Genomic DNA, 18,314 nt, shown 5'->3' on the forward strand with positions numbered 1-18,314 from the left:
AGGAAAGACACAGAGACAGAAATAATTTCAATCTTAATTTTGCCTCTTTGCAGTTTCATTTGCAATCATTGTTACAAATTCTGCCGTTTGAAGCCAAGAAAAAAAATCTAGTTCAATTTCTACAAAGTAACTCTTTACACACTTTGAGGTAACATGTTTCTGAAGTCTTCTGTTCTCCAAAATAAATATCTCCAGTTACTTTAAATTATTCTCCTTCAAAATTAGCCTCCTTGAATGTTCTCTGGTTTATTAATATCCTTCTTAATAAAAACATAAAATGCAAGGAAAATTTTTGAAGCAATAAGTTTGATGTTAAATGTTAATTATAGTAGTATCTGTATCTTAAAATTAAAGAATTTGGAAGTTGGGAAAAAATAGTATAGATCATCTACCACAACCCCTTAAGCTGTGGATATGTAATTTTTCTTTTTCTTTTTTTTTTTTTTTAAACTGAAATGGTCTCCAGCCTTAAAGTGTTCATATTTTATTACAGTTGAGGTGACATTCATAAGGAAATGATTAATATAAAAAGTGTGAAGGAAAGAGCCAGACAAAATGTGCTAGGAAAAATACTTTAAGTCTCATGGTTGAGTGAGGACTACATAGTCTTGCAGCTTCTGCTTGCAGATTTCAAATGACAAAGAATCTAATTCTCTCCAAGGTAACCCCTTAATTTTTTTGGCAACTCTAATTATTCATAATGTACTTTCTTTTGAATTGAAATTTCCTTCCCTATAGCCATAATCCTAGTTCTTTTCTCCACAGCCAAATAAAGCAAAAATGATCCTTTTTTCTAATGACAGCTTTTCAGATAGTTGTAGAGAGCTATCATGTGTCTATCTAATTTTTTTCTTTAATCCTCTGGCCTAAATACTATCATCCCCCAGTTATTTCAGTTAATCCATAATGAAGTAGATTATAAAATAAAAAGGGTTGATGTTTTTGAACAACATAAAGTTTTCATACAAATAGGATTTTCAGATTTAATTTAAAACACCTGTTTACAAATATAACCAGGTCAAGTTAGTATTTACTAAAGCAGCAGTATGTTGATTAGAATAATAAATGTATAAAATTGTGAATTTGACAAACATGCCAAAATGTTTACTGGAATGGAATTGAGTATTGGGGAGCACATAAATCAATTTATTATTTGGAATGATTGTTTGGAAGTAATTATTTAGAATATGAAATATAAAATTTTATAAATATCCAACTTATATTTTTAATTTAATTGACTAAAAGCTAAACATAATTAGAGGAATATTTTTAAATTATTTCTGCTTTCATAATTAGTGTTTATTAATATAATTATAAAATTATAATTATAAAATACTTAACATTCATTACCTAATAAGATGCTATATTTAACAATAGTGATAAATGAATGCATTATCTATTTCTCAGAGGTTATGGGTTAGAAAATCCTTTTCAGTTCTGAAAGCACTATAGAAGATTGACTCAGTGTAGTTTTTAAATATAATTTTTCATAGTGTATCATAGTCTTGAAGAGTTTACTGCATCTTCTGGATTTTCCTGACATGTATCAGAGAAGAGTATGATGTATTTCAATTACTTATACATTTTTATTTTTCACTTATTCATAGAAAGCAAGGAAGAAAAGAAGGGAAGAAGGAAGGAAAGGTGGAAGGAAGGAAGGGTGGAAGAAAAAAAAGGAAGGAAGGAAGGAAGGAAGGAAGGAAGGAAGGAAGGAAGGAAGGAAGGAAGGCAAGAAGGGAGGGAAGGGGAGGGAAGGAGGGAAGAAGGAAATTGAGGCAGAATGGAGCAATTTTCCAGAATCACAAGCTATTGTCTAAGTCTCTGACTTTCTTTATGCCTAACATTCCATCCACTAAGCTATCAAGTAGCCATATATGTATGAATATGGCTGTGGATGTGGGTGTGGTGCACACACACACACACACACACACACACACTTATCCCCAGTGATGCTCTGCATTTGTTTCTCCATGGTCCTTTCAGTGGGTTAACTGTTTAAATAATATAACTGCCACTATTTAATTGTGCTGAAGTATTGTTAGTCAACCAAAAATAATCCCCAAAGTATGCAATAGTTCTAGAAGGAAATAAAATTATAAAATAGGAAGGTCAAAAGAAGGATCCCTTCTGTGAGCCTTTGTGGGATTACAAACAAGGGCATAAGAGCATTTCCCCAGTTGGCTTCATATTAATCTCTAGAATAGTATTTTTGTGATATATATCAACAGGTAATCTATATAAGGTTGGAGAATTGAAAATACATGCTTTGAAAGGGCCCCAAATAACAAGCTGTGGGTTATATCTAAGCATTCCTTACAACCATCTAGAGGATCTCTAAAATTAGCTTGACCTCTACAGTAAGCTTTACATTGGACAATTTTCTAGCCTCAAAAAAATAGCTTCAAATAATATTAATGAAGAATACAAAATTAAATATTTTCTCATACTGCCTAAATAATAATAATTAAGAGACAAACGTGTGTGTGTGTGTGTGTGTGTGTGTGTGTGTGTGTGTGTGTGTGTGCAATTCAAATATAGGAAGGTCCAATGAAATAGAATGTATTGATCACGCTTGGTAATTATGTAAACACAATCTTTTTGAGACTCAGTTTCCTCTCCTATATAACAAGAATAAAAAATCTAAAACTACCTACCTCAAAGGTTTATTATAAGAAAAGCATCTTGGAAACCCTAAAGCACTACATATAAAACTGGATTTAGGGATAGATTTATCACCTAATAATTATTGAAAACTAAGTCAATGAAAGCCTTTGCTGTGTATTTACCCAATGATGCTTAGTAAACTTGTTTCAAAGAATACATGTGTAAGAAAAAATATGTGACTTTTATATATGTTATTTTATTCTCTTCAAAATCTTATCAATATCAATAGATAGAATATTGTGGGCATCATTATATCCATTATATAGATGAGGAAATGGAGCTTTGAAGACCTTAAGCAATTTAGTTGCTTAAAACAATGTTAGAGGCATAATTGAAATCAATAAGCCTTTATTAAGCACTTACTACATTGAAAAAAACTCTGCTGAGAATTAGGAATTGAAAGACAAAATGAAATACTCCTTGCCTTCAAAGAATTTATTTTCTGCTGACTCTCAGTTTAGTCTTTATCTAGTAATGCTGTTTTGTCTCTTTCACTAATTAGCATTCATTCATTTATTGAATAACCATTTCTTTAATGCCCATTTTGTACAAAATACAAACATGTTGATGAGATAAAATAATATGCTGCTTTAACTCTCACATACCTTATAATCTATAAAAGTTTTAGGACAATATATAAGAATATAATCATTATTTTTATAGAGACATTATGGAGCAATTATTCAATACTATGTCAAAGATGGATATCTAATAAGAATATATGTCATCATACAAGGTTCAAGAAAAGAAGAAAATTATTTGAAAAGGGGGGATGTGGCATAAAATTTGGTATGAACACCAAATGGCATTTGATTTTTGAAGCTGATAAAATGGTTAGGTTTTCAACAAGTGAGAATGAGGCAAGATCAATTACAAGAACAAAGAGAAACTGGAAATTGTCTGATAATAAGCACAGAAAGACAAATATTCCAGTTTGGCTACAGTACAAGCATATAACTTGCAACAATAGGTCTTTCGAAGAACAGAAGTAATTCATAGTAACCATTGGGGTAGCAACTTCTAAGTAAATAAAACTCATGAAAGATATTTTTTCCCCTGGAACTCTTTGGGTCAGATTTGCAAGTTAGTGCTGGTGGTCATTCATATTTCATTAGAAGAAAATAATCTGCACATTCAAATAAATAATTAATTAAGACATTAGTATTGGAGGTGGATAATGACAAGTTAACAAAATGAAAGAATAAGTTTTTGCTGTGCATCTGATTTAAACATGAATGTATTAGAATACAACTTTTTAAACTTCTAGCTGAAAAGACTGAGAATCTCAAATGTTGGATAAGCAAAGGGGAAAAAAGAGGAAAAAAAAACCCACAGACACAGAGACATATGCAGAGATTTATATTTTTCAAGTTTTTCAAATTCTCTTTTTGTCTGGCTGAGATAGTTGAATGTTTTATGTGTGGGAAGTGGGATATATTGAAAATTAAATGTTCTTGGATTGCAGGACAAAAGAACTGTGAGGAATTCACAATTCTCTTTCACTTATTTGTTTAAATCTAAACTTACTGATACATGAATTACAAGCTGGGAAAGCATATGTTATAAACGAACTTTCATTGTAAATTAACTTAAGTTGTTATGAATCACTTATCAAAGATAGAAATTCTTCAGTTTATAATGGAATTGTCTGAAATAAAATATTTTCAAAACACCAAGAAATAGGAGTATTAATTCAAGCAACTCTGCACAACAGGAGGAAAATTATTTTATATATTGATCCCTAATTATTTCAAAATAAAAATGTAATGCCCTAAAACTCATGAATAAATACTTTGGGGAAAGATTCTTAGGAGATAATATGCAGAATTTGTGTATATTTAATATTTTACTTTACAATATTTTCAATTCATCATAGGTAATTAACAGGAATCCACATAAGAGTTCTAGCTTTGTTGTTTATAGACTAAGACTAAGAGGAATCTATGATCTTGAATCCTAAGAAAGAACTACAATATAATGGGGAAGGATTGCTGATAGAATTTTGATAATTTTGTTTTGAGGAAGGATTCAAAATTACTATGGTCCCTAGAAACTGAAAACAATATGATTGCTATTAAATTGTTCTTTTTACACTCACAGCAAATTACCTGCTGTGTTTTACATATTCCTTTCCTTTCAAAAGAATTGGACTGAAATCACCAGCTAATTTTAATGGGCCACAGAATACAAGTATTTATTATGAGTAATTATTTTCATATAAATCTCTGGGTAGGATTTATCTCAATGTCCATATGAAGAAACCATTAGGCTTTCAAATAGATATGTTTATCTTAACAGGGGTCATGGAGACCTATATGGTCAGAGAATAATAAAATTCCAGTATTGTTTTTTTTTTTTTTTTAACTGTTAAAAAAAAAAAAAGTCCAAAGACTTGAAAGGGATTTATCATATTCTGAAATTATTATAAGTGTATTTTATTTTCATCAATTTTGAATGAACTGTTTTAACTAACTATAAAAGCTTAGGGGTTTTTGTTTTGAAGGACTATTTTTAGATTCATTATTTAGAAGTTCAGAAAGCATGCTTCCTCTTCACTGGGGCCAGGTCTTATCTACCAAATTTTAGATTTTGTGGACCATTATGCAATTGGATCAATTTTTGCAAATAAACCTTTGCATTTGAATGCAAGATACTGACAAAATGAAATCTCAGGGCAATCTTAAAAAAAATTATACTGGTAAGTACTTCAAAATTGTTTATACAATAGAAAGATATATTCACTTGATAAATACTGTTTTTTAAGAATCTCAGTTACATGAGGAGTCACAATACAATTTAATTTCCCAGGTACAATTCCATCAGTGTTAAAAGATCATTTTAACATCAACTTATGAAAAAAAAAATAATGTACAGTATCCAAAAGAAGCATCATCCTAATAAATTATTTCAAAGAATTAAAGTATTAACAGAAGCTTATTCATAATAATGAGACAGCATTTCAAATAATATGCCAAAGAAAAATAAAATTCCCTAAAATTTATTATTTCATTTTAATTAATTGTACAAAGTAGAGGGAAAACTAGAAAGAGAAGAGAGTCACAAAGTTATCAGAAACAAGCTACGGAAATAAAAATGTAGAGATTACAATGTATAAATTATCAATTTTGCTATTAATTATTTGAATTGAAATATGTAAACACAGTTTCCTCAGAATCAGTTTTTTTTTCATGATTCTGTTGATGTTATGAGCTCATTATTTCTATGATTTGAAATATTTTTTCAGGGAAAACAACCAATTGGCAATTTTCCACTTTGAAATGTAGGGAAAAAATTACTATCATATTGTAATACTTTGTTCTCTCTCTCCTCCTCTTTCTATTTTTTGTTTTGTTTTGTTTTTGGATGGTTGGTGATTTTATGTTGCTTCTCCTGGTTCCTGTTGATCAGTGGTGTTTGGCCAGTTTGTATTTTTCCAGACATCACTCCACGATGTGGTTGAGGTGTATGATGGGCCAACTCAGCAATCTGCTCTGTTATCTTCCCTCTCAGGATCCCATTCAGGTATCCTTTAATAGAACTGACATGCTTCAGTTATTGACTTAGTACTGATTGTGATGGGTACCATAGTGAAAGTTGAGATATATGTCATCCTTTCTTAGAAACAAATTAAATTGAAAATGTAATCAAAGTTTTAAAAAGTCAATTAGAAGTTACTCAAAAGCCAATTTAACTAATCCAGAATTGAAAAAAAAAACAACAAAAAAAACATTCTATGATCTACATTTCTTCTGGGACTGTGTCCTAGTATAAGACTAACTAAATTTTGCATTTATTAACTCATTCTGAAACGATATATGTAAAAGTGATTTGGTGGGGGGAACATTGTAAAGCACTATACAGATAGTACATGCTAATACTCTATGTATATAATGTTTATTGTGTTATGAAATATTTGAGTACTTTTGAAAAAAGTAGGTTGTATTTGTCAAACTTCTAACTGAAGATTGTAATTATAAAGTATCTTTGAACTCAACCATTAGAGACTTTATGATCAATGGCAGACATTTAAAATTAATTTTTATAGATCACAGTTTGCAATTTTCAAATGACAGACCATTTTAGTAGATTTTTTTGAGGTTTATTTAATGAAAATTATTTATGACATCTTAGTGTTTGTTTTGTTGAGTAGGAGAATCACTTCCACTGAGTTCAGGTAATCAGATCACAATTCGATTTACTTCAGTTGGACCAATAACAGCTAAGGGATTTCACTTTGTTTATCAAGGTAAGTAACACATTAGCTTAGAAAAACACTAAGAAATGATATATTCAGATATTACTCTATGCTCCACATTATTACTTAAAAACATATCCATAAATATCTTAAAGATGGATGTTATCTTTTACATTTAAAAGACCTTTCAATTATTTAATTACTTCTGTCCTCACCCTCAATTTAGAATTCATATTTATCTCCTATTTTTGATCTCATCATGATATTGTCTCTCTCTCTCTCTCTCTCTCTCTCTCTCTCTCTCTCTCTCTTTCTTTCTCTCTTTTTTCTTTCTCTCTCATTACTCAGTCATTAACATGCTTATAATTTCAACTATCAATATTACTAATTCATAACATGGCAGTATACAAATATTGTGAATTTCCATCTCTTCTATCTGCAAAGATAAGCACCTTAATATTTATATCCCAGGACTTCCTACTATAACTCTGGTTCTGGTCCACTTATAAGTACAAAGAATTTTATGACTCTGATGCATATTCTACTTACTCTTGTAGAATCGGATTTGTTAAATTTTTCACATTATTTTTATAGTTTTCTGGGCAATTGTCAGTACACTATGTAATTTTTTTTCTTCTTTTTTAATGATCATTTACTCTCTTCCAAATTTTTAGGAATTTTTATTTTAAATAGTTTCTTGGAATCACATAAGGCATTCTTGTCTGTATGACTTTAGTTTATTTATCGTTAGTTCTCATTGTAGAATCTTTTGTTAACTCCATAATTTGGTGTTCTTGTTAAATCTTCTCATCCTACTTTTGGTTTGGCTTGAATATTTTACTATTGACTAGATAACAATTTGCTATGTAAATATTTTCAAGGTTCTAGTGATAGAAAAGAACCAATAGAAGTTCAGTTACTTTTGATTAAGTAGTATATGAGAGCAGGCTTACTTGGAAAGTTTGTCAGATCTCATTTGACTCTTGCTGATCTCTTTTATTGCTCTCTATTGGGGTGTGTGTGTGTGTGTGTGTGTGTGTGTGTGTGTGTCTGTGTGTGTGTCTGTGTATGTATGTGTATGTGTGTGTGTATGTTTAAAAAAACATCCTGTTATCATTGGAATTTATTTCAAGCATTATAAAATATTCTAATTGAAGTACATATCAATGAATTCTGAAAAAGACCTCAAGTTTGATATCTTATTTAGTCAAATTTTTCTATTGTTGTTAATCTGTCTGACATGTTCTGTTTAGCCTAAGTCCATTCTCTCTTTGAAATTGAAAACAACAACAACAACAACAACAACAAAATCAAAACAAATAGCTAATTCTATGGTCTTGATACTAAATTAATTACTAAAGTACTTTTCTGGGTTTCTATAATAGTATTTAGAAGTATCAGACACTGATATAATGAGATGTCAATTCTCATTATGTAACATGATTTTATAAACTTAGTATGCCATTATAATTAAGTGAAATAATTTTCTCAATTTCAATCCCACAAATCCAGATATCTCTAAGATTGTGTTTTTATTTTGAACTAGAATATTAATATAGTGTCATTCATTTTCAAAGGCTACTTTATTTGGTTTAAATATAAATATGAATTTATTTTATTGGCAATATTGATAAAAAATTAAATGTGATCTCATTTGAATAGTATTATAATCTGTGAAATCTAGGAATTTTTAGGAATTCTCAAAAATTAGTTTAGAAATAAATTTATAATTTTTGAAGTATGGGTGTATAGTAGCATTTGAAAATCTGTGTTTTTTTATCAAATGGAAAATTGAAATAAACAATTGTTTATGTGCATGCAGCTGTTCCCAGAACAAGTGCAACACAATGCAGTTCTGTTCCTGAACCAAGATTTGGAAGAAGGATTGGCAATGAATTTGCAGTTGGTTCATTGGTTCTTTTTGAATGTAATCCAGGATATATTCTCTATGGATCCATAGCAATTAGATGTGACACAGTGCCCAATTCTTTGGCACAATGGAATGATTCCTTACCTACATGTATTGGTGAGTATGTAAAATATATATACATATATATTTTATTATGTGTATTAAATAGATGGATCATCTGAATTTTCTCTCATTTGATTCCAAAACTCAGTACTTCACTCAAAATTTGTTTTTCTTTTTATTATATTTAAACATGTAAATTGAAGTAGAAAATTAAGGCAATTATCTTGATAATTCAAGCAAAGAAAAAAGTGTATCAGGATATTTGTCTAAGTTTTTCCAGCTTCATTGCATGCTCATATACACACATGAATATTTACAGACACCTGCAAAATTATGTCAATGAATTGTTATATATATTGAAGGAATAATGTTCTTCATATTTAGACTATAACAACCTTTAATCCAACGTGAGGTGTTTTGGTTTTTTTTTAATCCAAGAGTATTGCAATAAGTATTTATTATTCAATTGTAGTGGTATTTTCACAACTCAATATTTTTAATAGCCTTGTTTATTGCAATTGTTTTTCTATTTCTAGATATATTTCATAGATCTGAGTTAAAAAAAATAAAATTTTCATATAAAGACCCTAAGGAAAATCTCTGTTGTCACTATGATAATTTGACTATAGACTTTTATGAAAGGTTTCTAGTGCTCACTGTTCTGAAATGCTTTTAGTCAACCTGTCACAAGCATTAAACAGTAAAAACTTAAATAATTGGAAAGATCGAGAAAAAGGATATTCTAATTAAGGGTTAAGATTAACTTAGAGTTAAACATGTCTTAACCCTTGGCTTTGAATTTCTTCCTAAAATGAATTAGTATGCTTTCTTATGACAACTATTCTGAATATATATATTTTTAAAGAAATAGTTGTCCCAATCTCATTATTTCTCTTTTGTCATTTTACTAAAAGTATGGAAAATAAATTAACATTGAGTTTTTAATTCTAATTAATTGAGGTCTTAGTGGTCATATGGTTCAACAAAATAGAAGAGGAAAAAAAAGTAAAGATTAATTTTAAGATGACCAATTTTCTCTTTGTGTTCACAAGATATTTGTTGGCTTTTTAAAATAATATATCTCTTGTGATAAAAAAAAATAACCTTTATATATCATATTTGATTAAGTTGGCATTATCTCAAATTCCAATAATTATTGAGTCCCTCTTTTCCCTGCACATGATACAAAGAAAGAAGGAAATAATCCCTCATTTCAAGAAATTATGATCTAATTAATGCATTTTCAATCTAACTGTCTGTTCTGGAGGCTGTGCGCTCTTCTACCAGAGAAACTATAACCTTGGAATCGATTGAGACTCCTTCACCAAAATGTGTATTGGCAGGATATATGTGAACAAAGACTGCTATTTATATCATGTACTACAAAGTCTATATAAATTTATAATGGGAATGTTTTATGCTCTTACTCATTTATTTAGCTTACTTCCCCTATTCTAAAAAAAAAAATACATTTAACCCAAATATGACAAATGAACTCAAAGGAAGAAAAAGGAAATCCAATTCAAATAATTCATTTCAGCATTGTTTGTTATGTGTAAAGTACTATGCCTGCTTTAAGGCTATAAACTAATATAATTATCATCATCTATATAATATATAAACATATATTCTTATATATATGTGTGTGTGTGTGTGTGTGTGTGTGTGTGTGTGTGTGTGTGTGTGTGTGTATGTGTGTGTACACACTTAAATGTCCCTGCTTTGATAAGTTTATACTTTGGTAGAAGAATAAAATATTAATTAAGCAGTTATTATTAATAATGTGCTAGGTTAGTGCTGATGGGCAGCAAGTGTATATAATGTATACTATATACACAGTGTATACAGAAGTGAGACTGAAGTCAGTAAGATTCCTCTTCCTGAGTTCAAATCTGATCTGGGCAATTAGCTTAGTCTTCTTTACCTCCATTTCTTCAGCTATAAAATTAGCTGCAGAAGAAAATGCAAACCACTCTAATATCTTTGTCAAAAAAACTTCAAAAGAAGTTACAAAGTATCATTACTGAAAAATGACCAAATAATAATAAAAATGTTGGTTCTTAGAAGTATTCTAAATATTCTCATCATTCTCTGAGTATATTCATGAATTAATAGAATTTTGCCTTTTGGAATATCAGATTCCAAGCCCTTTGATCCTTTAATGTAGAAGCTACTAGATCCTGACCAATCCTTATTGTAGCTCCTCAGTATTTAATTTTTTTTTTTTCCTAGCTGCTTGTAGTATGCTTGTAGTATTTTTTCCTTGGTCTGATGGTCCCGGAATTTAGCCACAATATTTCTTGAAGTTTTGATTTGGGGATCTCTTTCAATAGGTGATTGATGAATTCTTTCAATGTCTATTTTGCCTTCTGTTTATATAACATCTGGGCAGTTCTCTGATGATTTCCTGAAAAATAGTGTCTAGGCTCTTTTTTTTCATCATACTTTTTTAGGAAGTCCAATAATTCTCAGATTATTTCTCCTAGATATTTTTCCAGGTCTGTTGTTTTCCCAAGTACATATTTAACTTTTTTCCCTATTTTTTTTTCATTTTTTTTGTTTTGCTTGACTGATTCTTAGTGTATCCTCGAGTCATTCATTTCCATTTGTTTATGTATGATTTTTAATGAATTATTTCTTCATTTACTTTTTTGAATTTCTTTTTGTATTTGTCCAATAGAGTTTTTAAATAAGTTGTTTTGTTCTATGGGTATTTTTTTTTTCATTTTGCCATTTTTTAAAAATTATTTTCTTTTTCCAATTCACAAATTTTGTTTTCCTTGGAACTGTTTACCTTTTCCAACTCACATATTCTGTTTTCCTGAGAGTTGTTTATCTTTTCCAATTCTCAAATTCTGTTTTTCAGGAAGTTGATTTCTTTATCCACTCTGTCTTTTAATGATTTATCATGACCCTCTTGCAAAGCTTTCCTTTCCTTTCCCCATTTTTCTTCTAGCTCTCTTTTAATACCCTTTTTAATTTCTGAATGTCTTGTGTGATGGGGCTCAGATCATATCCACCTTTGGATCTTGAGACAAACTGTTTTTAGTCTCCTCAGGGTTTGAAGTCTGCTCTCTTTCCATATAGAAGCTATCAATAGTTAGAGAGTGCTTTACTTTTTTGCTCATTTTGAAATAAAAAATAAAAGAAAACAAAAAACAGAAACAAACAAACAACAACAACAACAAAAAAAAAAAACTATGGCCTGCTTATGGGGGGGCAGTGGGACAGCAAGCTTCCTCTACAGACAACAGGAAGTGGCAGTGAAGGGGCAGTGGGACAGCACTCACTGGCTGTGCTGGGACCTGAAATCAGCTCTTGAAATCACCAGCAGCAGAAAGGCAGCTACTAAGGCTGTACTGGGACCAATTACTGCAGCTGGGCCTGGATCATGCTGAGCCACTCTGGGTGTTGGGTGGGTGGGGCCAGGTCCGGAGAGACTCTAGAGTTTGGGGTTATAGTTTTTACTCTCTGTGTTTATACCTTTCTGTTGATCTACTGGTTTGCTTCCAGGGTACAATAGTTCACACTGTGATAAAGTCATCCCCACAGATTTTATGCCAGCAGAGACCACATCCCACTCCCACTCTGGTCTGCTTAGTGTGACAGAGCCCTCACTGCCTGCCTGAGGTCTGTGCCTGGCCTAAACCCATTCCATCCCCATGCACAAGCAAAACAGACCTTTTCTGGAGAATTTCAAGAATATATTCTGTTGGCAATGTGGTGTTCTCCCAATATTCATGAGTTTTGACAGTCAAGCACTAATTCCAAGGCTGAATATTGTTAAAATAGATTGAAGGAAAAGGAGAGTTTAGGAAGATGCATGTGTCCTCTCTGCCATTTTGGCTCTGCTCCCCCCCATCTTAAATTAATAGAATTTTGAAAGTGATCAAGATCTTGGAGATCATATTGACGAACAACTTCTTTTTATAGATAAGATTTTGTAAGTTGTGCAAGTAATAAGTTAAACGATTAAATGACAAAAAAAATTATTCAAATATCACATTATTGAGGATGATTAAACCTTTAATTTCAGTTTCAGGCACTTAACCAACATTTACAAAGTAACTATTATGTGGCAGGTACTGGTCTAGGTCTTAGAAATGCTTAATAAAATAAAGTTGGAGCTCTCTTCAAGGAATTTACATTCAAAAATGGGAGAAGGATTTTATATTTTTGAATGTAAATCTACATATATAGGTAGATAATCAATATTATCAAACAATACAGAGATGAAGAATGATGATTTTAAAAAGGATTATTAATTAATTTGGCAATTAAGATACCATTTTTAACTTTGGACAGAACAATTTCAATTGAGAGATAACCACTATAATGCCAAAGAAACTGAGCAAGATAGAGATTAGAGAGTATTAAATACAGAATTTATTAAATGGAGTAATGGATCTATGGTTGGTACCAGGGCTGAACAAGATTATTATCTCAAAGAATCCAGCCCTGAATATTGGATACAGCATTCTTTTATGGGGTAACAAGAACAATGACATAATGGGGGAGGTACCTGGATGGGGATGACGTAATGGGGGGTGGTACCTAGGATGACATACTGGAGTTTTGAAATGGAGGAAAAGGAAGAAAAAGTTCATGCTTGTGATATATAATATCTGTAAACTATGAAGGGAGATCCCATTAACTGAGAGTATTGGAGGGAGAAGTTTATGATAAACTAGAAGGAAAGAAAAAGTTTGGAACTACCATTATGAGGAGGGAGTAAGGTAGAGAATCAATTAGGAAAATAAAAGGATTACCCCACTTATAATAAGAGCCCACTTAGGATTACATAACATAAAGAAAAAAGGAAGTGGAAAGATAGGGAAGGAAGAAAGGGAAAAAGAAGGGAAGAAGAAAATAATTTGTTATAAAGGATATATTATATGCCAGGTACTATACTAAGCTTTTTAAAAAAAAAAAAAAAATTATCTCAATTGATCCTCCTCACAACATTATGAGGTAGGTTCTATAATTATCTTCATTTTCTATTTGAGGAAATTGAGGCAAACAGGTTAAGTGACTTGCTCAGTGTCATCCAGTTTAAGAGGCCAGATTTGAATTCAAATCTTCCTGACTCTAGGCCCAATGCTTTATCCATTGTGCCACCAGCTTCCTCATAGATAGCAAAATTTTACAGTGATCTAGTTGGCAAGATTGAACATCTTTTTTGGTCTATTCAGTAATAGAATTTGAAAAGAGAGAGCATGAAAATAATACCATGTTGACATTTGTGAAGGTAGGGGTGTGAAAAGAGGAGAAGCCAAGAGATTCAAGAGTGAAAGTATAATATCACACTGGTGAACAATAAAGTTAAACAATTTTTTTTTCTTCATCTAGGAAGAGAAAAAAAAAAATCAAAGCCTAAGGAGTGAAATTATAGTTTATTGAGAAGGCAAAGCACAGATTTAAGAGGAGTAATTGATGAAATGATAGGAAGTAATGATTAGGTAAAGATATTTCATATTTCCTGATTATTGCACTAGAACATTGTAGGAAATGGCAAGATCAAGACCATGGACATCTTTATAATTTTGAGGGGAGGAATTGAATTAGGACATGATGGTTGAAGACATTAAGGAATTGGAAGAATAGGATATGTAAAGTCATATAAACATATATTTTGAAGTCCTAGTTTTTAAAGACTAAAGTTAAGGATGGAAAGGATGGAAAAAGGAAGGATAATGACATTAAAGCTCATAATTAGTTGTCACAAGGATATTTATTGACTAATATATTTGGACAGAACTCAAAAGAAGAGCATACTGAGTGATTTTTAGTGGCAAAAGAAAAGTCTAAGTGTGACAGAGGAACAACCTCAAAATATCATTTGGGAGTATTCCAAAACTCTGTCCATTGTTTGAAAGGGAATCGGAGAATATGTACCTAGAAAGGATGGCCAGGAATTTATAAGCTGGAGAGACTATTTTACCTCTATACACATTTTTATATCTCCTAATTTAGATCTTAGATTGAAATATTGATCTTAACCATTCATAAATTTAAGTAAACTAACCATCAAGTTCTCTGTTAAGACTAAAAATGTTTTCTTATTGCTCAGTGTAATGAAAACTCTGATTTTTACTAAGACACAGATTACAGAAATGTTAGTCTATGTTCAGTAGGACAAATTGGTATTTGGTTCATTGGCTCTCTAGCCCTGCTAAATGCTAGTTGCTTGAGACTTCAATGTCTTGGAAATTGGTTACTGAGAAATTTTTTAATGTAAGCATAAGAATCTCCTAATAAGATAGAATATATTGAATAATCTAAAAAAATGTGGACCTTGGAATTAGTTAAATGAACATAGCCATAAGTTAAATTTATCACAGCTAATTTTTCCATTTATTATAAATGTGTTGTTCGATTTCACAAAGACCTAAAGAAGTTGACATTTTCCTTTAAGAAATTTTTCTTCCTATAATCAGGATAACACTATCACTATCTAAAAGTAAATAACTTTATCCCATGCACATAATCTGAACTCTCAGATATTGTCTTTGATTGTTCTGCCACTGGTTGACATGTCTCAGAATTTAGTGCCAAGATTTAGTGCCAAGATCCTCTGGGATGGAAAAGTAGAATAGGGAGATTATCTCTGAGCCAAACAGGGTTAAGTGACTTGTCCCAGGTCACACAACTAATAAAAAAAAAAAAAAAATTAGTCTTCTTCAAACCAGGGTAAACATTGCATGCACTGGTCATTTAGTGGTATTATATTACATCCCACTTATGTAAATTACTCTCTTTGCCATTGTCCTTTAGGCCACATATAATGTCAACTTTTTGCTTAGTTTCTAATTAGTTCCTAATGTTGAAATTCCTCAAGAAATCATGGAATGAATAGCATAGACAAAGTGCAGAAGTGCAGAAATAGTGCAGAAGACCCTCAGCTTTAAATCTGGAAGAGGAGTAGTAGTAGTAGGTGGCAGGGGAGAAGAATTTGTCTTCTTATCCTCTCTTTTTCCTCCTGTTATGTGCATTGCTAACCTTGCAACCTTAACTCAATATCTCACAATTTTCTTTCCTTTGTTACCTTTTTCCTCTTAAAGAAACTCCACTATAATTCATGCCATCAGTTCTTCTAATCTAGACTTGAAATGTTTGGATCTACTTGGTGTGGTTTAGATTTGCTTGTCTGTATATACATCTTCAACTATCTACACATTGTTAAATACCTCTATTTAAAATATGTGAAGACAATAACTCTGTCTTTATATTCCTAGTCTCTAGTACATTGTTTTTCACTCAGGAGGTGCTTAATAAATGTTTCTTGGGTTTAAGAGAATTAGTCCTGATTGATTATAAGGCAAAGGGAGAGGAAAGGAGATTTGGGGCTAGGAGGAAAGTAGAGTTGGAGTCAGAGTAATTTTTCAGGAAATCCAAGCTGAGGGAGAAAGGAACAGAAATCCCAATTAGAGATTAACAATTTGTGTGGCTAGGAGACTTTCAGAAGAGGGTGGCCAAACCAGATTTGCATCTAAAGCAAGCATAGATTAATTGAGAATTCCAAAGCAATTCAAAAGCCTTTGAAATACTTCTTTTCACCTTTATCACTGTAGACAAAAAGATGTTTTATATATAGTACTTATATTTATATCTGAATATAAAGTAAGATGTTTCAACTTCTGAAATAATTTCCCACTTGTGACTGCAATAGATGGTTAATTAGAAAGAATTCACAATTATGCAGTGTTTTAAAATTAAGAAAATTGGAAACAACTCAAAGGTTGAGAGAGACAGACCTCTTATTGCATTTGTAGAGTTAATTGATGAAGAAACTTGTCTTTAGTATTGTAGATTGGTACCTTCTCTGGAATTTAAAAGTAAGAAAGATGCCTAGAACAATGAATTGTTAAGTGACATGGCTGGGATCATAAAATCACTGTTTTAGAGATAACATTTGAACCCAGGTTCTACTTCCTCTGAGTACTGCTCTCTAACCACTACACCATGCAACCTTTCTTTGAGGTTAGTAGTATAAATATTATCATAATCTCAGTTTTATATAGATATTAAGCCACTTGCCCAAGGTCATATAGGTAAATCAGTATAAAAGCTGAAATTCAATCTTATGCCATGATTCCAAAACCAGCACTTTTCTATTCATTTCCTGGGCTATCCAAAAGCCAAAAAATCCTTGTGTTAAGAAAGAGATTCGACCCAAGGAATTAATTACTCTGTGTATAATTTTCTTCTCTAAAGTATTATGTTTTCTGGGAGCATGTTTCTTGGGGAGCTTCTGGAGGCACCCTTAGTTTCAGTTCAGTTCAATCACCCCAAATGCAGCCAGGAGTTAAAGTCCAGATCCTTTATTTTCTCCTTCAAAGTCTTGTCTCTTTTCCTGGGGCCCGGTTAGCTTTAATAGAGGACTATCTTTCTCCTTGGTTCCAAGAGTTCCCTCTGAATCTCCAGCTAGCATAAAGGTGGAATCTGGAATGAATTTGACTCACCTCTGAGAGAGTGGGCTTATGGATTTCTGACTTGTGAATCTCCTGAAGGTCCAGAGTGGGTTACTACTGGAAAACCATAGCTTTCACTGTATGGACCAAAGTGGTATATCTGCTTTTTTATTATGCTGTCAGATTTACCATAACTTTCTTTCCATTGAGAAGGAAATTTTTATTTATTTTTGAGAAGGAAAATTTTTTAATGTCTTTTAATTTCATGGCTGCAAGTCACTGTTTTAAATGATCTTTGAGCCAAGAATATAAAATTTGTCACTGCTCCCTTTTTTCCTTCTATGGGACCAGTTGCTATGATCTAAGATTTTTGTTTGTTTGTTTGTTTGTTTTGTTTTAATGTTAAACTTCAAGCTAGCTTTAATACTCTCCTGTATTAAATCTTAATTCTTTTTCACTTTCTGCCTAATATATCTGAAATCATTTATATTTCTCCCAATAATTTTAAATATGGCTTTTGATTCATCTAGCCTGATGTTTTGCATGATGTATTCCTCTGCATATAAGTAAAATAATAAGGTGACACTATGTATCCTTGTTATTCTTTTTTTTTTTTTTTTTTTTTGTCACCCAATCTTAAACTAATCAGTTGTTTCATGGTTGGTTCTAGCTGTCCTTCATGCAGGGTTTCTCAGGAGACCAGTCAGATGATCTGATACTCCCATCTCTTTGTGGACTATCGCTATTTTGCTGTGGTCCACACACTCAAAGGCTTTATTTAATGAAGCTGTAGTAGATGTCTTTGCTTTCTCCATCAGCCAGTGAATGATGACAATTTAGATTCTAGTTCCTCTTTCCTTTTGAAAATCATCTTGTTCTTCTGGTCATCTTAGTTCACAGATTGCTAAAAATCTAGATGGCAGAATCTTAAGCATAACTTAATTGGAATGGAAAATGAATGCAATTATTAGATAACTTAAAACTTCTTTGTATTGCTCTTCTTTTGGATTGGGACATAAGCTGATCTTTTTTTCCTATACAGTGGCTACTATTGAGTTTTCCAATTTTGCTG

General features: G+C 31.5%; 1 protein-coding gene across 1 annotated transcript in view; it reads left to right on the forward strand.

The window, feature by feature from the left end:
- Positions 1-18,314, forward strand: part of CSMD3 (CUB and Sushi multiple domains 3) — a 1,577,676-nt gene that overhangs the window by 1,347,639 nt on the left and 211,723 nt on the right. The window contains 3 exon segments of the mRNA XM_074266680.1: positions 6,073-6,186; positions 6,815-6,910; positions 8,682-8,885. Of these exon segments, the coding sequence (XP_074122781.1) occupies positions 6,073-6,186; positions 6,815-6,910; positions 8,682-8,885 (414 nt within the window).

The sequence above is a fragment of the Sminthopsis crassicaudata genome, chromosome 1, assembly GCF_048593235.1.
Source record: "Sminthopsis crassicaudata isolate SCR6 chromosome 1, ASM4859323v1, whole genome shotgun sequence".
Taxonomy (NCBI): domain Eukaryota; kingdom Metazoa; phylum Chordata; class Mammalia; order Dasyuromorphia; family Dasyuridae; genus Sminthopsis; species Sminthopsis crassicaudata.